At 43.6% G+C, this 24,417-nt stretch overlaps 1 protein-coding gene across 14 annotated transcripts in view; it reads left to right on the top strand.

The window, feature by feature from the left end:
* Positions 1-24,417, top strand: part of LOC141783828 (ryanodine receptor 3) — a 121,381-nt gene that overhangs the window by 58,753 nt on the left and 38,211 nt on the right. For all 14 annotated transcript variants that reach the window (XM_074661371.1, XM_074661372.1, XM_074661369.1 and 11 more), the window contains 23 exons: positions 307-509; positions 2,321-2,495; positions 2,858-3,066; positions 3,148-3,347; positions 4,012-4,078; positions 4,165-4,325; positions 4,446-4,611; positions 5,121-5,207; positions 6,322-6,548; positions 6,847-7,654; positions 8,042-8,242; positions 9,746-9,848; positions 10,466-10,597; positions 16,428-16,701; positions 16,816-16,930; positions 17,521-17,653; positions 19,131-19,234; positions 20,129-20,264; positions 20,573-20,759; positions 20,898-21,006; positions 21,091-21,211; positions 21,767-21,936; positions 23,932-24,152. In XM_074661371.1, coding sequence (XP_074517472.1) covers positions 307-509; positions 2,321-2,495; positions 2,858-3,066; positions 3,148-3,347; positions 4,012-4,078; positions 4,165-4,325; positions 4,446-4,611; positions 5,121-5,207; positions 6,322-6,548; positions 6,847-7,654; positions 8,042-8,242; positions 9,746-9,848; positions 10,466-10,597; positions 16,428-16,701; positions 16,816-16,930; positions 17,521-17,653; positions 19,131-19,234; positions 20,129-20,264; positions 20,573-20,759; positions 20,898-21,006; positions 21,091-21,211; positions 21,767-21,936; positions 23,932-24,152 — 4,309 coding nt within the window. The remainder of the gene's footprint in view (positions 1-306; positions 510-2,320; positions 2,496-2,857; positions 3,067-3,147; positions 3,348-4,011; positions 4,079-4,164; positions 4,326-4,445; positions 4,612-5,120; positions 5,208-6,321; positions 6,549-6,846; positions 7,655-8,041; positions 8,243-9,745; positions 9,849-10,465; positions 10,598-16,427; positions 16,702-16,815; positions 16,931-17,520; positions 17,654-19,130; positions 19,235-20,128; positions 20,265-20,572; positions 20,760-20,897; positions 21,007-21,090; positions 21,212-21,766; positions 21,937-23,931; positions 24,153-24,417) is intronic.

Here is a 24,417-nt window from a genome sequence, read left to right as displayed (position 1 = left end):
GTATGCCTATCTAAATGCACAGCCGTTCAAATTAGACAGTGTATGATAAAATGCTCGTTATAAAGAATGTGGAGGAAAATGTGTGTGACAAGTGTGACTTCATTTTCCAGTCCAGATAAAGGACTTTGCCTCCCACTCTCTTTCAGTCGACAGTGAAAGAGAATAGGGGTGTGCAATGATTTAACCTCACCCAATATTAGGCTGTTGCAATTAATAGTTCCATTATTCATTTCCTTATTTGTTTGAGGGGATTCAGCTGGTTTTGAAGCAGCAATCCACACCCTGACACTCCCTTCCGCCCTGTAGGACAAGTGGTTGAGCGGCTCAGCATCGACAAGATCCGCTTCTTCAGAGTGGAGAGGACGTACGCCGTGAAGACCGGGAAGTGGTACTTTGAATTTGAGGCTGTGACGGGAGGAGACATGAGAGTGGGCTGGGCCAGACCTGGATGTAAGCCAGATGTTGAGCTTGGCACGGATGAGCTCGCCTTTGTCTTTGATGGATACAGGGTAAGCTGTCAACCATGGGATGTAATATTGTTGAATCAAGTGTATCTTGAGGCATTATGTTTTTGGGTTGTCCGTCTGTACGTCCGTATCATTCACGTAAACGTGATATCTCAGGAACGCCTTGAGGGAATTTCTTCAAATTTCGCACAAATCTCCACCTGAAATCAAGGATGGATTTTGTGGTCAAAGGTCACTGTGACCTCACAAAACAAGTTTTCAGCCATAGCTCAAGAATTGATATGCTATTTATGACAATTTCACACAAATGTCTAATAGGATAAAATGATGAAGTGATGACATTTTGGACAGGCATGGATATAAACTGCAACTAAACTGGTCAGTGGAAGCATACAACCGCGAGGCGGTAATTGTAGTTTTTATACTATTGTACCGACTTGCCCTTTTCCTTTATTTCTTGAAGTGCTTGAAACAGATGAAAGGAAAATTATCTTACTTAAAAATGATCTTAATTAAAGGCAGGGTTGGTAATCTTGAGAAACTAGCAAGAGTACACTTGATTCTTGATAAAGATCCAGCTGAGAAACTCAGCTTAGTGTTGCCTCTTTTCCAATGAACGTAGCTAGCAGCACTAGCTCCAAAAGTCCCTAAATCTAGCGAGAACGTCACCAAGTCAGGAACACTGACAGTCCGTCGCTTCAGGCCTCCCTCCAAAGCCATTCCCCCAAAATTATCATAATGAACGTAAACAATGAACATGGCTATTGTCAGCTTGTGGCAGACTCCGGTGACGTGCAATGACGCGCATAGGCAGAGTGTGCGCAGGCAGGCCATTCAATTATTTCATTTGGGCTGGATGAAATAATTGGATGGGTTTATAACAGTCCTGCGATACCAGATTTGTTTCTCTTTTTGTCAGAGCATTTCATTTATTGATTGCTTTCGGGATGTAATGAAAATTTTAACTAATATAACAAAAAATGTTTTTAAAATCTTTACCAACCCTACCTTTAACTAATTTCAGGAAAAATAAAAGACTTCATTAAAAATAAATGACTTTAGGATCTCAGCAGGAAACCGGTGGTTTGCCTACTCCGGGTAGGGAATGAGTCCTTACCCCAAGTGAAGGAGTTTAAGTATCTCGGGGTCTTGTTCGCGAGTGAGGGGACGATGGAACGTGAGATTGGTCGGAGAATCGGAGCAGCAGGGGCGGTATTGCATTCGCTTTACCGCACCGTTGTGACGAAAAGAGAGCTGAGCCGGAAGGCAAAGCTCTCGATCTACCGTTCAATCTTCGTTCCTACTCTCACCTATGGTCATGAGGGTTGGGTCATGACCGAAAGAACGAGGTCGCGGGTGCAAGCGGCCGAAATGGGTTTCCTCAGGAGGGTGGCTGGCGTCTCCCTTAGAGATAGGGTAAGAAGCTCAGTCATCCGTGAGGGACTCGGAGTAGAGTCCTTGCTCCTTTGCGTCGAAAGGAGCCAGTTGAGGTGGTTCGGGCATCTAGCACGGATGCCTCCTGGGCGCCTCCCTTGGGAGGTGTTCCAGGCACGACCAGCTGGGAGGAGACCACGGGGAAGACCCAGGACTAGGTGGAGAGATTATATCTCTACTCTGGCCTGGGAACGCCTCGGGATCCCCCAGTCAGAGCTGGTTAATGTGGCCCGGGAAAGGGAAGTTTGGGGTCCCCTGCTGGAGCTGTTGCCCCCGCGACCCGATCCCGGATAAGCGGTTGAAGATGGATGGATGGATGGACTTTAGGAAGGACATTTTTCTTGTAATATATGCTATAATCTGCATCTGTATAATCCTATATTATTTTCTTTTTGTACCTGTACTGTATCTACATGTAGGGTCACTGTCTGAACATGGGCGGCCGTTTGTTCGGGCGGTGCTGGCACACTGGGGACGTGGTGGGCTGTATGATCAACATGGAGGACAAGTCCATGATCTTCACCCTCAACGGAGAGATCCTCATCACCACCAATGGCTCTGAACTCTGCTTCACTGACTTTGAAACTGAGGACGGTGAGAAAGTTTGCATGTGGATATGATGTATGTGGTAACAGAGTCAGTGATAGAAGCTTAAGGTCAGGGAGTGTCAGACTGATGAGGTGACTGTAGAAAGAGCTGTTGGTCGCTCATCTTTTAATAAAGCCTTCACATGCAGAGCAGGGAGCATTAACCTAGAATGACCATGCTGCGGATATAAGTGAAAAATAAGTGGCTCCCTGTAACGAAATCACCCTTTATTTAATGTGACACTTGTAAATTGCCTTTTTGCAAAAGCTGGATTGATTTCCCCTCCCCTCCTGCTGTGTGTGTTCTTAGAGGTTATTTATACTCTCCTCTTCCTTCTCCCTCCTTTACCTCCTCTGACCATCCTTCAGGGTTCATTCCAGTGTGCAGTCTCGGTCTGGGCCAGGTGGGCCGCATGAATCTGGGGAAAGACGCCAGCACCTTCAAGTACTACACCATGTGCGGCCTTCAGGAGGGATTTGAGCCCTTTGCTGTAAACATGAACCGAGAGGTCACCATGTGGTTCAGCAAGCGTCTGCCTACTTTTGTTAATGTGCCGAAGGACCACAACCACATCGCAGTAAGATCAAAAGCAGTGACATATTTGTTGGTAACACAGCTGCTCATTGGATCAACGCAAAGACTTTCTTCCTGTTTGCAGGTGACCAGGATTGACGGCACCATAGACAGCCCCCCTTGTCTTAAAGTCACCCACAAGACGTTTGGCACCCAGAACAGCAACGCAGATATGGTGTTTTGTCGGCTCAGCATGCCTGTAGAGTTCCAGTCCTTCTTCAAATCCAGTCCGGTTATAGACATGAACGGAGTCCACGAGGAAGATACCCTTAAAGTCAAACACAGGTACTCATGAATTTACACCTTACAGTAGCAAGCAACCCTTTCCAAAGCCTCATACCTCTGACATCAAGTGGACCATTCAAGTTCAGTGTCAGTTAGTATGCAAATATTTGAAGTAAAGGCCTTTACTCACCATTAACTCACACGTCAGTAAATCTTTTAGGACTGTCATGAGTACTTTCACACTGAACATGAATGTTATGCGGCGAAAAAGCAGCTTTTCTGAGCTTTCACCCTGTGAATAAAGGCATCAACCAATCACGTTGTGCGGAACGGACATATTCAATACGTACACTTATAGTGTTCGACAATACAGAGGTTCCGCAGTTCGAACCATGACGGCAAACTTTATTACTCCTTTCAACCTTGACAAAGGCAGCGCTAACCAGTTCCACTCCTTCCGTTCTTACTTTTCACAATAAAAGTCCTAGACATATTTACTGCGCAACTGTTTATCAGAGGCAAATTTGCATCGCTGCCGGTATGAATTGTTTTGATGCAAAATATTTGCAGGCAAGTATTTTGCATTTTCGTGTTGTTTATTTGTCACAGCTAAAGTAATTTGGTTTTATCAGACATCTTGTAATGGCTTTGAACATCTGAAGGCTAAAATACCATTCAACTGGTTTGTACTTGATAATCACCTGTTGAATGTGGTTTCCGGTAGATATCCATTGAGATCTGTGAGGCACAGTGATGAAAGTAGACGAGTGGACTACAGCAGCATCACTACGGTACTGAATAACCTTTTTGATTTTTCTTTGTTCCATTTGGTCGCAACACCTTCAGCGTTGACTAACTCTTGCATGTGTCATTACAGTACTATCACTCGGTAAGGGTCTTCGCTGGGCAGGACCCCACCGGTGTGTGGGTTGGATGGGTTACCCCCGACTACCATTACTACAGCAACAATTTCAGCCTCAGTAAAAACCGATCGGTCACTGTAACCCTGGGTGACGAGCGAGGACGAGTCCATGAGAGGTGAGACCGTTTTTAAGAGAACAGTTTAAAGTCCTTTACTTTAAGCTGCTACCTTTTTTTTCAATCAAAATGTACTGTATGTCAATATATGATGAATGACTGATATTTGCACTCTAATAGTGTGAGGAGGAGTAACTGCTACATCGTGTGGGGTGGCGATGTGACCAGCGCTGCTCACGCCTCCAGTCGCAGCAACGTGGACCTGGAGATTGGCTGTCTCATAGACCTGGCAACCGGCCTGGTGACATTCACTGTCAATGGCAAGGAGATAAGCACATCCTACCAGGTACTGAATACTGTTCACCCATTCATTTGTACCTTCTGCCATTTATTCATTTATGTGTCCATCCACCTGTAAGTCTCTACCTGTCAAACTGTCCATACACTCTTTTTATCATTCTGCAGTTTATCCTGCTGACCTTGAGATTAACTCGTCTTCTGTCTTTGCATAATTTCTTAACGGAGCGCTGACGTCTGTTTTGTTCAATTTCAGACTTAGAATTTGCCTGTTCAGATGTACTCTGAGAATTAAATCTTAAAGAACCTTTCGAAGGGTATAATCTTCTTATGTTCTCCCTCACTGAAACTCTGTGATGCTTCACCCGGTGCTGAGTCATCCTGCCAGCCGACACTCTACAATGATCGTGCATAGACATACTAAGTAGTGGAGTTTCATGATGCATCATTAAGCTGCTTTCCGCAAGTCATGCTCTCTCTCATCTGCGTCTTAAGCTTTTGATGTGTACTTCCTGTTTGGACCTATTATTGACTTGCTGCTCTTTCTCTCTGCTTCAGGTGGAACCAAACACCAAGCTTTTCCCTGCTGTGTTTGTGCGACCCACCAGCCCGAACCTCTTCCAGTTTGAGTTGTCTAAAATAAAGGTAGAGTCTCCTAATTGTTCCATTACAACAACCTTGTTGCGTGTAGGATGAAAACCATTACATTGTACAAGAAAAAAGCCCAAATCCCACAAACATTAACAGTCGAGGAAATGCCATTTTTACTGCTCACAGTATGCTCCTTTTCATTTTAACCTTTCTCCAAGTACCTTATTCTACCTCACACTGTGTTCAGAGATGCAGCCCCCACACAGGATTATGCAGCTACACACCCTCCAGCTAGGTCCACTAAGCTAATATTTTAGCCTGCTTATGTCTGCACCAAAGATGCTGAGAGCTTCACCAACAAGATGGGTACTTACGTCAGTTGTTTGGACGAGAAAATAAGATTGTGTGACTAAGCAAAGGTAGCACTGACACAATAAACATGACGGAACAACTCATAGACAGATTGGGACTGTCTTCTTCCTTTAGAAAAATGACATGACAAGGAAAATAAAAGAACCTCTGAAACTAGAAAATCTTTTGGGTATTGATTTACTAGGAAAGAATAAAATCAGCAAACATGCATCTCTTTAACATATTGCGTGTGACGGCCATGAAGCAGGTGACAAGGACATGGAAACAGCCAAATACACCAAAACTAAATTCATGGCTTTAAAAAAATTGAATTCTAGACATTGAAAAATAACCTTCACAATCAGAGATCATATCAAAAAATGGAATAAAATTGACCCAAAAGACTCCATAAAATAACATATTATTTCAATCCAGCCCAAGAATTGCAATAAACAGGCCCCAATTCCAATACCCCCTTACCTTCACCCTTTTTTTATTTTGGTTGGGTTTTGTGTCTCTTAATTATTTTCTGTTATTTATTCATTTAAATTTTAGTATAAATAATAATAATTTAGTATAAAAATGTGCAATGGACTTTCAAGTAAACAGTTGTCTGGAAGATGATGGAAGAAACATTGCAATAAAGTATTAAAAAAAAGAAAAATGACGCATTTCAAAATGACTTTCTGTTCGACCAGGAAGTACTCTAGTGTGTCTTTTTTAAACTGTAGCAAAACGTGAGAGCATATAAAGCCTTTTAACGGCTCCTTTGGCCTTGAAAAAAATAGTAATATTCATTTAATCCCTCCCTCTCCAGAATGCCATGCCTCTGTCATCAGCCATCTTTAAGAGCGAACATAAAAACCCGGTGCCCCAGTGTCCGCCCCGTCTAGACGTCCAGAGCATCAACGCCGTGCTGTGGAGCCGCATGCCCAACATCTTCCTCAAGGTGGAAACAGCCAGGGTCAACGAGAGACATGGCTGGGTGGTCCAGTGTGTGGAGCCCCTGCAGATGTTGGCCGTACATATACCCGAGGAGAACAGGTGCAGTACACGGGGTTGTGTGCTTATATGATGTATCTATTCAGTAGGTTTTAGTTGATCTCAAAGGACGTTGTATCTAATAAATGTGCTAAATGCGTTTCTTTCTAAGCCGATTTTTTAAAATATTATAGAAAAACAGCTCTGTAGCACTACTAGAGGTCAGAAACACCACAGGGGAGCCTTTAACAACCCTTATTTTATTATCCTGTGTGGTAAAGAACACCTGTCCGGCCTCTAAATAGACTAAATCAGATCATCAGAATGTAATTTGCTAATCCTCCCTCACTTCTTTTCAAAGGTGCGTCGACATCATGGAGCTGTCTGAGCAGGAGGACATGAGGAGGTTCCACTACCACACCTTGAAGCTCTACTGTGCCCTCTGCGCTCTGGGCAACACCCGCGTGGCCCACGCCCTCTGCAGCCACCTGGACCAATCACAGCTCCTTTACACCATCGACAATCAGTACCTGTCAGGCATGTTACGCGAGGGCTTCTACAACGTCCTGATCAGCACCCACCTGGAGACGGCGAAAGAGGCGCGACTCATGATGAAGGACGAGTTCATCATCCCCGTCACGGCTGAGACGCGTTCCATTCGCCTCTTCTCCGACGCTTCCAAAAAGCACCTCCCGCCAGGGGTGGGGCTTAGCACCTCGCTCAAACCCCGCCTCAACTTTGCTCCGCCCTGTTTCATCAGCACCAAACGGGAGCAACATCTATACAGTCCCCAAATCCCACTGGACGCACTGAAGGAGAAGTCAATTTTAATGTTGACAGAGGCCGTTCAGGGCGGCGGCCACCACATCCGAGATCCCGTAGGAGGAGGCGTGGAGTACCAGTTTGTGCCAATCTTGAAACTCATCAGCACCTTGTTGACTATGGGTGTACTAGGTAGCGAGGACGTTCATAAGATCTTGCTGCTCATCGACCCGAATGTTTTCAGAGAGACACGTGAGGAGGGGGCCACCGGGGCCACGGACAAAGAAGGACTTACAGGGGCGGAGGAGAAGGCAGTGGAAGCTGGAGAAGAGGAGGCCGCCAAAGAGGCTAAACAGCCAATGAAAGGACTGCTGGAGAAGAGGCTGCCTGAGCCCGTCAAACGACAGGTGATACAAGCACATATGAACAGATCTGACATCATCATATATTTGTTAAACCTTAATATAAACCACTGAAAGTAAAACATGTAAAATCATTGAACATCTTCATCTACAATTCACTCCTAAAGACCAACACAGCGGTGCTCTCAATCACATGGTCCGTAAGTGCGCCGCTGTAATAGACCCATTCAGAAGTCAGTCAAATATGAAATTACTCTGTCTCGTGTTGAACAAATGATCTCTTAAATGTCTCTTTAATAAGCTGGATGGTGTGAAGCCATAAGGCTGTTTGTATGTATTCCTAACAGACTTGCTCGTAACAGCTGCATCTGGGTGCGCAACAGTGATGCAACAGTTTTTGTTGTCCGTCTCCTCCCCTTGTCTGTTCCCCAGATGTGTGAGCTGCTTCACTATTTCTGCGACTGCGAGCTGAAGCACCGCATCGAGGCCATCGTGTCTTTCTCCGACAGCTTCGTCTCCAAGCTGCAGTACAACCAGAAGTTCCGCTACAACGAGCTGATGCTGGCCCTCAACATGTCCGCGGCCGTTACCGCAAAGAAGACCAAAGAGTTTAGATCGCCCCCTCAAGAACAGGTGAGACGAGGCCACGGTCACCGCAGGGCTGCTGGGTAGGAAGTAAAAGTGGTTAGAAACACTGATCTTACTAATATGAAGTGCATGTTCATTCTTTAAGATTAAAGGGATAGTTTTAGGTGTTTTGAAGTGGGGGTTGTAAGAGGTACCTATCCATAGTCAGTGTATTACCTACAGTAGATGACAGTCGACTGGAGTTACTGCACGGAAGCAAAGCAATATACTGCTGTGGACGGGGCGGGCAGCAAAACGTATTTTAGCTAAAAGAAAGGCCCACCTAAAAAAATCAATATCAGAATAGTGTACGCTATATTTAGAATATTTTTAGCGCTTTACCTTGCCGTTAGTGAGCCCTTTTCGATGAGGAACTGAAGCCGTTGTATCCATCTATGCTCTTGCCAAAGCCACCAGACTCCATTGAAAAAGAACGTAATTTACCGTTTTTTCAATGGAGTCTGGTTGCTTTGGCGAGAGCATAGAAAACAGCTTCAGTTAGACTGTATAGCTGTCTGACAGCAAAGTGAACCGGCGAAAATCAATAATATAGCGTACACATAATTTTTTTAGGTGAGCCTTTCTTTTAGGTGGCTAAAATACGTTTTGCTGCCGGAGTCGGGAGCTTCCATACTCCTGTCTGCTTCTTCAAATAGAGGGCGTGCCGATCGCGGTCTACTGTAGGTAATAGACTATGGATAAGCACCTCATGCAACCACCTTCAAAACACCCAAACCATCCCTTTAAGTCTTAGGGAACTAGGGGGAATTATCTCTACGCTGGCAGATTCACAATAATTCGCACATCTGTTCATGTGATTCTGACGACTCTCACATGTCTGCCATGTGACCTTATTGACGCTTATGTGACCTAAAGGTGTAAATCAGCCTCAGAGGGTAAAATGCCAGGAACTGTGCATCAGTTAGAAGTGATGAATCTTACAGTAAAGCACACATGAATCTATAATTGACCACAAAGAAAGCCTGCAGGCTCAATGCTTCAAATGATGCATGAAACTGGATAATTCAGAGGGAGCTGTTACATAACTTCTGTAATTTTCCACATACATGGATAATTTCTCTCCCCACCCTCAGATTGGCTTTTTTTGTTTTTGTATCGTCAAAATGTTCCTCATTTTTGGCTCCAGAGTGAATGAGAGCTGGTGCCTCGCTCCAAATGTTCCAAAGCGCTCTCTTTGTGTGTGTGTTGAGCAAAGCCTCAAGGCGAATTCATCCTTCTTCTCTGTGGTGTCATTGCACCAGTGAGCGCGAGCACACACACACACATACAGTATCCCTTTAGGGTCACAGCTGGAGATGGAGTTCAGCGCTTCACAGCTCCTTTAATGACTTGTCATAGTGTCCTTTGGTTTATGAGTGCTGAGGGAGAATTAGCTACTTAAGCTGTTTTCTGGTGAATCTTACAATGAGATCACATCATGTTCAGATTGCTTTTGAAACTAAAGTACCAGACTTTGTAAGTGTCTGCTTTCATGATTCCATGCTTTAGATCAACATGCTGCTGACCTTCAGTGTGGGCGAGGACTGTCCGTGTCCGACAGACATCCAGGAGGAACTGTATGGTTTTCACAACCAGCTGCAGCTCCACTGCGGTGAGATGCAGATCTTGCAAAAAAACTTTTATCAGCTGCTTTATCGGTTCTCTTTATCATGAAACGTGCATTATTGTATTTAACTGGATCCAATTACCTTATATTGCTCTGATTGATTGCTAAATGTATTACAAATATTTTACAAAGGCAGCATGAACTGGCAACATGGATGGAAAATATAGTCAATATTTTCCATCTATTGCTTTAGCTGCCATCGTGTCAACATCAGCTGAACTGTTCTCAGAAATGCTTTCTTTTTCCTTCTCTGCATCTCTGTCTCCCGGCAGAGGAGTTATAGTTCAGTGCCTCTCACATTGTTCTGACATCTTGATGTTGTGATAAATAATTGAATTGCCCAACCGCTCTGTGGTACAACCAATCTAATGGCAGTTTCAGCCGTGCCACATAGCGTTGACCTGCTACGCCCCCCCCCCTCCGCACAGACAACGATGAAAAAACTTGAAATTGCCAAGAAATAGGAGATACCGCACACTCAATACTACACATCATACACATGACATGTCTGCTAACCCCACAGCAAGAGCAGAGATATTGCTGTTAATATGCTTCGTTCTCCATGTACCCAATATAGCAGCACGTCTGTTTGTGTTGTGCAGGAATCCCTATGGAGGAAGACGAATACGAGCAAGATACATCTATCAAAGGTCGCCTGCTGATGCTGGTGAACAAGATCAAAGGCCAGTCACACAAAGCGGAGGAGCCCACAGAGAAGGAGCAAGCCGCACCATGTAAGGAAGTCACTGTTTTTATTACTTCATGATATTAGCAATACTGCAGTGTATCAGTGAACCTGGGTCTGGGTGATAAACACATTTCTGATTGGCTGGAGGATGTGGATTAAAGCTTTTTAATGCACGCATTGGCTCATTAAATTTCTCATCTAAATTCATTATCTAGAAAACGATCCAATCATAGCCTTGTAACTATAGCAACATGCTGAAACAATATCAAGATCAGTAAGCAGTTAAAGCATCGGGAAACTTTTTCTTAATAAGATTTTACCTCAAAGTCCAAACACTTGCCAATTAAAATGTATCCTTGACATTGAAGTTGTTCTGTTTCTATACTGCTTGTGCAACATTTGTTACATTCCCGTAAAAGCACAAGTTCTCAGACACATTCTGCTTGTTTATGTTCTCTTTCTCTTCTTCTTGTACGAGCTCTCGGTCTGTGTTCTTCGCTTAGAGGGAGGCGAGAATTAAAAAGCAGGAGCTCCCGTATTGCAGCTCTAGCACCCTCAGTCTTGCCTCTATTTGTCTGCCGGTGTCATGTGGACTGAGTCACCGGGTGGTAGTCATTTCCATTTCAATTTCTTTTCAATTTCATTATGGTAATATGGAGCCGGGTGGAGCAGAGGCTCCGGAGTGAAGAGCGTCTTCCGCCAGCCGCTCCAGGAGACGAGAGAAGAGCGATGAGAGGAAAAAACGGCGGCGATAAAACCAAATCCTTCACCTGATTAAACCCACAGACACATACGTACAAATACACAATCGTGAGCACACACAGGAACAAAAACCGTTTCAATCACAGCACTCAATAACCGGGTGCAATAAATGCAGAACAAGTTGTATCTAATTTTCTATCTCAACTAGCACTCTGTTTAAGGGGCTGCCAATCAAGTGACTGATTGCAAATTATGACTTAACTGGTAGAACATACAGTTTCCCTTCAATATAGACAGCAGTGTGTTATTTGAAACCTTCTCTCACCGTTTTGATTTTTATTTATTTATTATTTATGTATTCTTGTGTGTCTGCTTTTAATTGCATAGATTGGGAGTAACAACAGGGTATTTTATTACTTCTGAAAACCCCTCTGAGACTCTGGTCATCGCCATACCATCCCTGTCTATTCTTGAAAGTGATGCCAGCAACAAGAAGTGGCCAAGTTGCACATGGATAAATTTGGGATGAAATATGGGATGCTGAAAGGCAATTTCTCCGTTGGGATTTGGTGTGACCCTGACGTGGAGAATATAAGACCACCCTGCCGATCTCCAAGGAGCAAGGCTGGATGAAAATAGAGGATTGTGTATTTCTCCTCAAAAGAGTGCTCTGGGTGGTGGTGGTCTCTGCAGGCTGCTGTGTGTGAGCTGATTGATTAGAAGGCTGGTTTGTGGTGGCAGCTGCAGTTCAGGAGCATCACAGCTACTTCTGAAACAGCTGGAGGCGTCAGAAAGCGAGGGAACCGAGTGGAATAATTTACATTCTCTGCAGGCAAATTCTCTTATCTGCTAGAAGTGTTTTTTCTTTGAATCATTTTGTGATTATATATACTGTATGTTGGTATTAAGTGTTAGCATTTGGAAGCCATATTTGTCTTTTTACTTTTGCATAGTAGATTTAGATGTAGTGTAGTAATAATATTCAACAAGGGCTTTCCAAAAACGAGGTGTACAACAAGATCGTTGTTTTTATTTGTTCTATCTGTCTATGTTTTAAACTGATCCTTGTAAGGTGTCCTTGGGTGTCCAGAAAGGCGCCACTAAATAAAATGCATTATTATTATTATTATTATTATTATTAAGACTAAAGCTGCGGTTGAATAGTCTTTTTTGCTTAGGAAGGTTCCTAACTGAGTGAAGTATCAAAGTGTCAGCTATGATAAGAGCTGGTTGAACCCTCTAAATGCTAAGGGAAGGTGCTTCATTGCTTCCTTTCAACATTTAAAGTGATTAATGTTACTCAAGATTAATGTTAACATGCTAACATATGCTAGATAGCCCTAAACACAAAGAACAGCTGAGGCTGATGGGAATGGCATTAGTTTTGCAGGTATTTGGTGACTGGACTTGTTTGCTTAAAACAGTATATATTGCATGTGGGAAATAGTTTTTGTTTTATTTTATTTTGTTTGGAATTGGATGTATTTTCTTTGCATGTAGCTGATAGGTAGGCTTTCATGCAGGTAATGCCACCTTCTCAGCTTGTCCTCTCTATGGAAGCTCAGGCCCTTTGCCTCTCTCACTGGCAGACACACACCTGGAGACTATTATTGTCTCATTAAGAACTGATGCTGTATACAAGTAGCCCTCAGGACCTCATTCTTGATGCATGTGTCCAGTGTGGCTAAGGGAACAGGCTAGTCTCCTTTTTAACACTTGTTATATACATGGGTAGCTGTGCAGGAGCTCACGACAGCGAAAGCATTGGGAGTTGATTAAGTAAAAAAAATGGATGTCCGGGCATCCTGGTAGCATTGAGGTAGCCCCCTACTGTATTTGTCTGGCTCCTACGGATTCTGAGTGCTACCTGCATCTATCAGTTCTTAATGAGACAATAATAGTCTCCAGGTGGGTGCCTGCCAGTGAGAGAGACAAAGGGCTGAGATGGTGGCATTACTGACAGGCCAAAAGCTTACCTATCACATAGTATGTGAGAAGTGCGTGGGACAGGTGGTATAATTTGAAAACACAAAGTTATATAAGGAGAAGAGGGTTCGCCAGGAGTACGGTCAGAGTGAAGATGACATGATCTATTCTGTACTGTTACTCCAGCTATAACTTCTCCTCCTTGCACAGTGAGACCCCGAAGACACGAGAGGCGCCGTTGTCTTTGCCATTATTTCATAGGAATGAAGTAAGAGAAGCGCAGAAGTCATTTTCCCCCTCTGATGAATGGTTTATCCACCAGAAGCATTTAATGCTCAGACATGATGACTTGCCTTGAAGAAATGTGTGTGTGTGTGAGTGTAGGGATTGGGTGTGTGATGTTGAACTCTCACACCATAAAAACCGCTGGCTTCCAGTTCCATCCGTGTAACAGTAGACCGGTTTGTTTGTTGGGGTGTAGTGAGGGGGGAAAGGGCTGGAGGGGCGCATTCAAGAGCAAAACAGACCGACGGAACGAGCGCGCGTGTTTGATAGCGTGACAGAATGAGAGTCAGGTGTTGTGAAGCATCTTGGCTGAGAGGAAGAGATGTCGCTTCACATTTTGGAACAAGATGGTGCTTCTGCCCTTTCTCCGACACCCACGCAACTCTCGGCGGCAGGATCGGTTACCGCTGACTGTGACATTCTGCTGGCTCCCCACCCGTCACACAAAAACACACACTTGCAGTGATTGACAGCCTTGACCAACAGATCCAATCAACCAAACAGACACAGGGGGTCTTAAAAACACAATCACCTAATTGCAATACTTTTAAGGAAATCAATTGTGTATAAACGGCTCCATCTTTTATGGTTCTGAGTTGTTTAATTGACGTTTATTCTCTCCTTTGTGTATTCATACCCCAAGAACAGACTCACAAATATATGTGCACACCCTCACCCACACAGCCATTGATCCAGTTTTAATGAAGCCTTAAGGGTAACCCACATACGAGCTGTCCAAACAAACGTCTCAGTTTAACCACAGAAGCAGGATATTGTACTGTAGAACTATTAATACACTGTCCACTACCCCTCCCTTACTCGTTACATAACAGGGCTTCCTCTCCGCTCCGCTGAAAATGTGCCTTTTCATGAATGAGCTCGCAAACTTGTTTTTTTCCCTTCTGATAGAATAGAAGAAAATAACTGACATTGTTGAAACACAGCTGATTACCTCTCCTTTTAGAAGCAGAAACCTTGTAGAGGTGGCTGATACACGCATGCAGTCCTATTAGCTCGACTCAAGCCACGCGAAAGACCTTGAAGGAGCTGTCTGTCTCTCTTTGTTCTGTGCTCAAGGTCTTATTTGCATCACAGAGCCAGTTTGGGAATGCATCCTTTGAATTCGGTGCTCAAACGTGGCTTGTGATCCAAAGGGAGCATCCAGTCAAGTGGGAGACCTTTTAACGTCAGTCTAATAGAGCTTTGTGTTGGGTGTGTGTGTGTGTGTTAACGTCTGTGTGTTTAAGGGAGAAGTGCCTTGGTGTGACCTCAGTTAATAGAAGGAAGGTTATAGTATATTTTCCTCTTAAGGCCAATGATATGCAGTAAGGATTACAAGACAATACGGCGAGCACTTCACCGTCGAAGCAAGGCTTTCTCTGCTACTTTAAAGGCTAATCTCATTTTACAGTTAAATGAGAAAAGCCTGTATTCTTTTAACCAATAGACCCTTTTACAGTCGACCTCATCAAAAATATGGGCGTGCATGTTGGCGATGGAATTTGCGTAAGCTATTAAACGTGTTGACTACCACTGGCCTGAGGACACGATCAAAATGCTTGCGTTTGTAGTGCCCGTTTTAAAACTCAATAAACTCAAAACTCTGAGTCTGTCATGGTATTTGACGTTCTGTACATGACCACAGATGTATGCTCTGGTTCAACGTTACACGCTGGGGTTCTCCACCAAATGCATGTATGTATATATCTGGCCACTGAATATTGGGCCACTTACTAATGTCTTCTACCCACTCACTAATAGCACACAGATCTGGAAAGTCGATTTGTTTAGGTTGCATTTGCAATCCTTGGTGGTTAATGCCCTTGCATGCCCTTGACAAGCTATTGCACTTCACCATACCTCCATTGCCAAACTGCGTGCGCACACTTACGTTCACAATTGTTTGCAGACTGTAAAAAGGGTCTATATTCCCATTCATAACTAGTAATTCTCCAGTCACCTGTGTTGTCTGTTTTATAAGTTCATGGTAATAATGTAGTTTTGATGATCTCTGAAAGCAGCATAATGAGGGAGGATACTGTGACATTAACTACGCAACATTAAAGCTGCACTAATCAATATTGTATTGATCAAATGACTGCGTGTAATGTGAAAGAGCTCATTTGTGTTAATGAACCCACAGAGAATTATTATCTAATGAACATTTTAGCATCCCTCAGCTCATTGTTTCGGTTTTATTGCCCCAATCTCTACAGTATTGAGTACTCTACTCTATTCGACTAAGAGGGAGCAGCCCTAGCTGTTTTCATTGAAAGAGTTCTGTTTAACCCACTGTACTCCTCTTTCTCAACACCAAACGACACAAAGACAAAGTTAGCAACTAGTTGGTGAACACAGTGGAGCATTTAGCAGCGAGGAGGAGGAGTTGGTGGGGACCCAAACAGAGCTAAAAGGAGAGTGAATATTGGACTTTTGTGTGGTGACCATAAACGTGACTTAATGCTTGTGTTGCTGTGTCTGATGAATGTATAAATATATTTAAACTGTTTGCATGCGTTCATATTCACCACAACATATAGCCTAACTCTTTACTATGTCTATTGTGTTTACAGCTTTTTTCTGCTGCCACCAAGAGAAATCTTGTTGTATTAACTATGTTAAAAGATGTAATTTTCACTCTGAGGTGTATGACATGTGAGGTGACTGGTCCCTTGACTGGAGTCATCTCCATAAAATAAATCACTTTTAAGGGTTAACTGCTGTTACATAATGTTAAAGGGCCATTCCACTGGTTTTTCCCTGAGTTGCATTTTAAGTGCAAGATTCAGTGTTTTTGGTCTAATAATTAAGTCATTTGATTGTATTTAACCATTCTTTTCTTTTGAATCTGTCTCTTGGAAGTCCACCAACTTAGTGAAATATGAAGTTTGTTCAATAATTGTAATGGAGTTCCTTTAAAAAATGGAAACGTATCAGTCATCTTTACCCAACTTTCTTTCCAGCCAATCTGAAGGAGCTGATCTCTCAGACGATGGTCAGCTGGGCCCAGGAGTGTCACATCCTGGACTCCGAGCTGGTCCGCAAGATGTTCAGCCTGCTGAGGAGGCAGTATGACAGCATCGGGGAGCTGCTCCGGGCCATGAGGAAGACCTACACCATCAGTGCCGCCTCGGTCCAGGACACCATTAACCTCCTGGCCGCCCTCGGTCAGATCCGATCTTTGCTGTCTGTCCGTATGGGGAAAGAAGAGGAGAAGCTCATGATTGATGGACTGGGGTAAGTTGTGGTTGCTTGTGTTAACACTTTTTTAGTTATCTGCTAAACTTTTGAGCTATTGAAATATGTTTTTAGTGAATGTTAAGTATCCATTATGTCTTTTTACCTCTCCAGTGACATCATGAACAACAAAGTCTTCTACCAGCACCCCAACCTGATGAGAATACTGGGCATGCATGAGACTGTTATGGAAGTCATGGTCAATGTGCTCGGAGGACACAAGTCCCAGGTTGAACAACTTCTACCTCCTATATTTCTCTCTCTGCTTCCACAGGCCGTTAAAGAGGCACCCACACAGTTACTGCACTGATGTTACTGATGTTTCTCACTGAGGAAGTTTGTGATTTTAGTTCAGTTTTGTGTGTTATCATTTGCGAGTGTGCATTAATGAAGACGTGGTCCCAGTAGGTGGGCTTTTTCTCCTCAGGCTGACAGCATTAGAGTCTGGGATGGAGGGCAGAAAGGGCAGAGTGAGGGTGGCAGTGTGTGAAGGTGTCAGGCTTTTTAGACGTTAATTAGGAACAAAGACATGCTGGGGACGTCATAGTAATGAGCCTGGAGAAAGTCATTATAATAAACTCAGCACATCAGAATATAGCAACAACCTCTCCAAAACCACTTGATATCAAATTACTGACAATTTGTAAGCAATGTCTAGACATGCAGATAATCTACTACATCAAACTGTAAATACATGAGACTGTTCGAGAACTATTTCGTATGCTTTATAATTTGACATTTCAATTGTCTTGTTTTACTGTCCAACCAGGGAAGATGTTTGACCCTCACCCTACTTAGTCTGTATCTGCCATTCCACAGGAAATCGCCTTCCCCAAGATGGTGGCCAGCTGCTGTCGCTTCCTGTGCTACTTCTGCCGGATCAGCCGTCAGAATCAGAAAGCCATGTTCGACCACCTCAGCTACCTGCTGGAGAACAGCAGCGTAGGCCTAGGTGGGTACACCTCTCTATAGTCATGTTTCCATTCACATTAGAAATCTGTATGGAAACAGCAAAATTCTATTAAATTTCCTGAATTGCGGAAAAAAGTTTTTACGCTGGCTTGAGGTGGTTTTTGCCTTTGTCGAAAATGAGTTGATGCTCTCAATGAATTACGGAAACGCCTTTGCCGAATGAATTCTGACTTGGCAAACATTTATCTCACATGATTGATCAGCTATTTCCGCTGTCTGCGTCTTTTCGGATATTCCCCTAAACGTGTGAATACTTGTCTTTGTCGCCATACAACGTAAAACATGGCCAATACTAGCTGACCTGAAACACCAATTAAAACTTGCCCTATTGAAACAAATTCCTGAAGACCTCTCTCCATTCTTCTCTAGATGTAGATGGTTAGCTGGCCAAGCTGACTTGTTTTGTTTCCGGTTCACAACTTCTTCTACTCTGTTTGCTGGCATATTACAGCCATGCAGCCCATAGCGCCAATGTCTGACCAAACTTCACTGTAGTCAAGTTTATTCACTCCAAAACATTGATGGAAACGCGCCTAATTCACATTTATTTTTTTTGCGACATTCCAAAAGTTTGCTTAAAATTCGCTTAACAATTGAATGGAAACACGTCTCTGCTTAGCTGCTACTCTTACTAATATCCATCACGCTTAGACATGATTGCTGATGCTGAGCGACAACATTATTAACAGGATGAAGACCACACGACTTGATCAGGAATTAATCAAAATGCTCAGCCTGTAGGATGCTAGAGGAAGTTCTTAAAGAAGATGGATGGTACGGGTCAAACTTAACCTGTAAAACCACCTCTAGGATGGATGAAATAATTCTAATTCTATAAACTGTCAGCATTCTCATTAATATGGGTGATACAGTGTAGTCACCCTTTTGCCATCATCAGGACTTGTTCTGCGCCTGTGAGCTCACATATATTAGCTTCGCAGCTCAGAAGCCGAGTGTGTGTAATTGTGAATCGGAGCCTTGAAAATCTATCAGCGAAGAGAGCGACTCATCTCCCATTCTGTTAGAAGATGGCGGTGCGACAGTCTCAGAGAGCACCCTGCTGAGGCGACAGCGTGTCTCCCCTGGATGCACACACACACTTCAGATTGCTCATTAAACAGGTGACAACAAGTTATGTGACAGTAAAAGCAAAATGAAAATTAAATCTTAGAATAAAATCTTAAAATTTCACAAAAATATACAAGCTGCAACCACAGTATTATATATGAGGAGTTTTTATGCAGCGCTACATAAACTGGTTCCCATAATGAGTATATTGTGTGTGTCCATAGCAAAAACTTTCCTTTAACACCAACCAGCTGTTGGCAGATCAGCTACCAGTGATATTTTGGAAGGAGTGGCAACACCACCCCCTGCTGTCTGTTGAAATGTGAACACAGATACCGGCTAATATGAAGTATGAATGTTTGATTCTACGAGTGTGCTTTGTATTGTAGCTTCACCAGCAATGAGAGGCTCCACTCCTCTAGATGTGGCTGCTTCCTCAGTGATGGACAACAACGGCCTGGCTTTGGCACTGGAGGAGCCTGATCTGGACAAGGTAGGACTCAACCTTTTGTGTAACTGTAGTCTGTGAGAGGAGATACTAAGGCCGTGAATCGATTAAAATATTTATTTGCATGATTTTCCATAGTTAATTGTGATTACTCGCAAATTAATCACACATTTTTTATCTGTTCAAAATGTTCCTTAAAGGGAGATTTGTCAAGTATTTAATACTCTTATCAACATATGCTTGCTTTATGCAACTGCATGTATATATTTATTATTGAAAATCAGTCAACAACACAAAACAATGACAAATATTGTCCAGAAACCCTCACAGGTACTGCATTTAGCATAAAACATATGCTCAAATCATAACACTGCAAACTGCAGCCCAACAGGCAACAACAGCTGTCAGTGTGTTGACTTGACTATGACTTGCCCCAAAACTGCATGTGATTATCATAAAGTGGGCATGTCTGTAAAGGGGAGACTCATTGGTACCCAAAGACAGCATTTTCATTCACATATCTGGAGGTCAGAGGTCAAGAGACCCCTTTGAAAATGGCCATGCCAGTTTTTCCTCACCAACATTTAGCGTAAGTTTGGAGCGTTATTTACCCTCCTTTGCGACAAGCTAGTATGACATGGTTGGTACCGATGGATTCTAGTTTCATAATGCCAGTATCTTCACTCTAGCTTTAAAACTGAGCCTATTACAACCTCTGAAGTATCGAATACGACTGGCCCGTTGGATTTTAAGAGGTTAATTAAAAATCGCAAGTTGCGTTAAAGAAATTAGTGGCATTAAAAAAAAATTGAGTTAACGCGTTATTATTGCGTTAACTTTGACCGCCCTTAGGAGATTCCCAATTTGAAGTCACCTGGGAAGAATGGATAAGTATTGATCTATATGTGATGTGATGTTATGTATGTGCTCTACCCGTAGGTGGTCACCTACCTAGCAGGCTGTGGTCTTCAGAGTTGTCCAATACTCCTGGCAAAGGGTTATCCAGACATCGGCTGGAACCCCATTGAGGGGGAGCGTTACCTTTCCTTCCTACGGTTTGCTGTCTTTGTCAACGGTAAGGCTGCAGTTACCATCCAGTCTCTCCTTCTTTCTGTCTTTCGCTCTCTCCTTCTGTTAATGTTCTCTCTCTAGACATGTAGAAAAAGCTAAGCAAAGGCCCAACTCAGTTTGAAAGACCTTCATTCAGCTGCTTAAGGGAAGGTCTACCTGGATTTTTGCCTGAGGCTTAGCGATATCGCTGTGTTTCTTTATGGTAGAGCTACAGAGTGTGTATGTGCTGTATTTTCTTGCTGACATTAATAATTCAATCTGTTACGATGTGAATATGTTATGAACTCCTATGGTTTTATGTTTGTGTTCCAGGCGAGAGCGTGGAGGAGAACTCAAGCGTTGTGGTCAAGCTGCTCATCCGACGTCCAGAGTGTTTTGGACCTGCCCTACGGGGGGAGGGAGGGAACGGCCTGCTTGCCGCCATGAAGGAAGCCATCAAGATCTCCGAGACGCCGGCTCTGGACCTGCCGGGCTCCGTGCTTGGATTCAGCTCTGACGTGTAAGCGAAGCTTATCAAATCAATACTGAGGACTCACCCCTTAAGATCAGCTGCTTATCCCCCTTCCTTCGCTTGCATCTTTGCCGTGATGCCCTTTAGAAATGCTCTTCCTCAACTCTTCACTTTTTCCACTGTTAGATCTGCTGATGGTGACGATGAAGAGGAGGTGGTACACATGGGCAACGCCATCATGTCCTTCTACTCTGCACTCATCGACCTGTTGGGACGTTGCGCCCCAGAGATGCATGTATGTTTGAGAGAAATTGTGAATTCATTTGTTGTTTTCCTCAGACAGATTTTTCCTATTTTCACTTCCTTTGCTCTTCTTCAGCTCATCAACAAGGGGAAAGGTGAAGCTCTGCGTATTCGTGCCATCCTGCGCTCTCTGGTGCCTACTGAAGACCTCGTGGGAATTATCAGCATACCGCTCAAAATGCCCATCACCAACAAAGGTACAGGATGTTCACTCTAATAACACCGGACCGCATACTGTACTGCCCACCTGAGAGGACACATCCTATTCATTTGCATGCCACTACAGGATGGTCCGCTCACGCGAAGGTACAATGGTTTTACGAAAGTCTGCACATTCAGTGCAAGGCAGTAGGTTATTGATTACATTTCACCGCTCATGCCTTTTTAATCAGCACAACGCTTTACTGCACACTCCCATAGCTCTGAGTAAGCCAGATCATTTCTATAGCGAGCTGTCTTGCTCTATTGATTGATCTGCATAAGCATGGCAAGACTCGCCTCTTAAATTTGCTGCCCAGAGCACCGCCACACAAGCTCTGTCAGCAGGCCAAGAGTGAAGACAGCGAGCACTGGAAAACTCTCATCCACATGCTGCTGCATGCCACCTAATGAATACACATGGCTCTCCTAATCAGAAAAGACTTGCCATTATGCACTGTGGGCAGTTCTCTGAGTATTTCACTGCTTCACACCTGAGTGGTTTGCTTTATTGTAAACATTGTGCCCTCTTTTCCTGTCTCAATCTCTCTCAGACGGGTCGATGACTGAGCCGGACATGTCGGCCTGCTTCTGTCCAGATCACAAGGCTCCCATGGTGCTGTTTTTGGATAGGGTGTATGGCATTGAGGACCAGAGCTTTCTGCTTCACCTGCTCGAAGTGGGCTTCCTTCCTGACCTGAGGGCCGCTACCTCTCTGGATACGGTGGGTAAAGCTGACATCAGCGCAGAAGAGAATAATGAATGGTCGGCATCTGTAGCATGAACTTCATCAAGAAGTTTCAGGATCAATAATATTGGGAAACCTTTTATACTAACGAGGAGTTCCTCATTAAGCCATGATTCAAGTTGCTCATTGGATGATTCATGTAATTGTTCTTTTCTCTTATTTATCAACAAAAACAAGTTATAGGATAACTTCGGTATTTTTCAACCTGGACCCTATTTTCCCATGTTTTGTGTCTAATTGATTAATGGGGACAACACTTTTTGAAATTGGGTCATTATTGAGGGAGAAGCTGCCGACGCCTGCTGCTTAACATGCTGTAATGTAATCATTTGGGGCAACCTGGCACTGTCATTTTACGTCCACTAAAGTGCTGTGTGTTTTTGCCACTGACAGGCTCAGATTGTTATTATAAGTGTCTGACAACGTTATGGAAATTACCCTACTGTTCTTCTTACCTTTCGCTTGATCCGGTCTGTTTGTTATTGTTATTTGTCATTGTGTCATGTGACCTGGTGCCGGAAGACAACGTGAGTGAGAGTTGGAGAGAGGAGTGCCGCAGGACACTGGTGTTGGTGTAAAGAAAAGCATAGCTTAGTGTTATCTGAAAGATTTTCAATGTTATGGCTGAATGTGTGGCTGATTTCGAATAGGGTCCAGGTTTAAAAATACCGAACTTTTCCTTTAAGCAGATGGCTTGCTCAGCTGCAAACTCTCAAATACACATGGTGCAGATTTTTGGCTAAAATGAATCCATCACATAATGTTAAATGTTTATTTAAAGCACAGCAGCACACAGGGGAGTGAAAGTCATTTTGAGCACCTGGCTTGCAATGAAGTCAGCTATTTTGTGAGATGAGTCCCAATGTGTCTGTACACTGCAGTAGTTAGTTTGAGTTAGAGCCTTGACAGCAAGGAGAGCCCTTGTTTTGTTTTGTTTTTTTTTGCTCTGGAGGTGTCTGCCCAGGCAAAAGTGTTAATATGGAAAAAGCTAAGAATATCATCTCTGACATCAGGCAAAACACAGCGCTGTTCACACTGACAGATACTCATGCTAATTTAATCAATGCAGCATGTGTGACGGTCTGATATCTGTGACGTGTGTTGTTTTTGGTTGTAATAGTCTCTCTTTGGCTTAGCTTGATAACAAGATGATCTTATTGTGTTCATTTAAACGGTACTCTTTGGAAATGGTCGGCCTATTATGCGTTTGTGCTTTTTCCCTTTCCTTTAGTGTGTTTATATCGTTTTTTTGTGCATGTAAAATGTCTGCAAAGTCCAAAGTCCACGCCAAAGGGAGTTACTGCTCCTGAACTGCCCGAAACACCTCGCTTGAAGTCCCGCCTTTTCTTCCGTAACGTGGTGATGTCACCAAGTAACACATTTGCATGACGGCTAGTTTGGCATGTACTCAAACAAAGCTAGTTAGAGCGGAGCTGAAGCGGAGTCCAAAAAGTTTGGTTCGGTTGACCGATCACAACCGTGGTCCAGCTGACCAATCAGAGAAAAGATTTGCTGCAGCACAACTGGTTTGTGAACATTAAAGCATGTAAACATGTTCTGGTAGAAACCCAAAATACAAGTAAGCACCTGAAAATGAGTATGACAGATCCTTTTAAAGCAAGACTATGTAACTTTTGTTGAACAGTGGACACAAGTAACATTACAGGATGCTAAAACATAGTTTAAGAGTTACACAAGTAGAGAAGAGATATAAAGGTAGTGGCCTGACTCAGTAATGTCAGTTACACAGCAATGTCTATGTAAAGTTTGCCAACATTTGCCACCATAAGCCACCCGACATACCAGATCAAGTAAGGCTGTAGCAGCAAAACTTCTAGCAACGTAAAACTTTCTTTTCTCAGAGCGAGAATGTGTTATTTGTTCTTTCTGAAATGACAGTCTCACTTTAAAAAAAGTAAAAATGTCCCCACTGTCACATGTTGTATGACCTGTGACCCGTTCTCTCCACAGGAGTGCCTATGCACCACAGAGACGGCCCTGGCCATGAACCGCTTCATCGGCTCAGCCATGCTGCCCCTCCTCACCCGCTGCGCCCCTCTCTTCGCCGGCACCGAGCACTACGCCACCCTCATCGACTCCACTCTGCACACCATCTACCGCCTTTCCAAGGGCCGCTCACTCACCAAGGCCCAGAGAGACGCCATCGAGGAGTGCCTGTTGGCTGTCTGCAAGTGAGGACAATACCTAACTTTCCATTAGGAGAGTTAAACGTTTTGACTAGTGATAATACAGCAAGCACTTCTCAGCTGGCTGGAATAGCAAAGATCCACAGTACATTTTATCTGCTTTCTAACAAAACTCTATTATAGCTCAGGGCCTGGTTTCCCTAAATATCCCTCTAAATCAGTGTGACTAAAGTGGTCAGAGTGTGAAGATGTTCTGGTTAAAGGCAGCTCAGGGCAGCAGCAGCACTCTTATCTCTCTCTCGCCTCATTC

Source organism: Sebastes fasciatus, chromosome 15 (genome assembly GCF_043250625.1).
Source record: "Sebastes fasciatus isolate fSebFas1 chromosome 15, fSebFas1.pri, whole genome shotgun sequence".
NCBI classification, from domain to species: domain Eukaryota; kingdom Metazoa; phylum Chordata; class Actinopteri; order Perciformes; family Sebastidae; genus Sebastes; species Sebastes fasciatus.
Note: the sequence above shows the minus strand (reverse complement) of the source record. Positions and strands in the feature narration are given on the sequence as shown.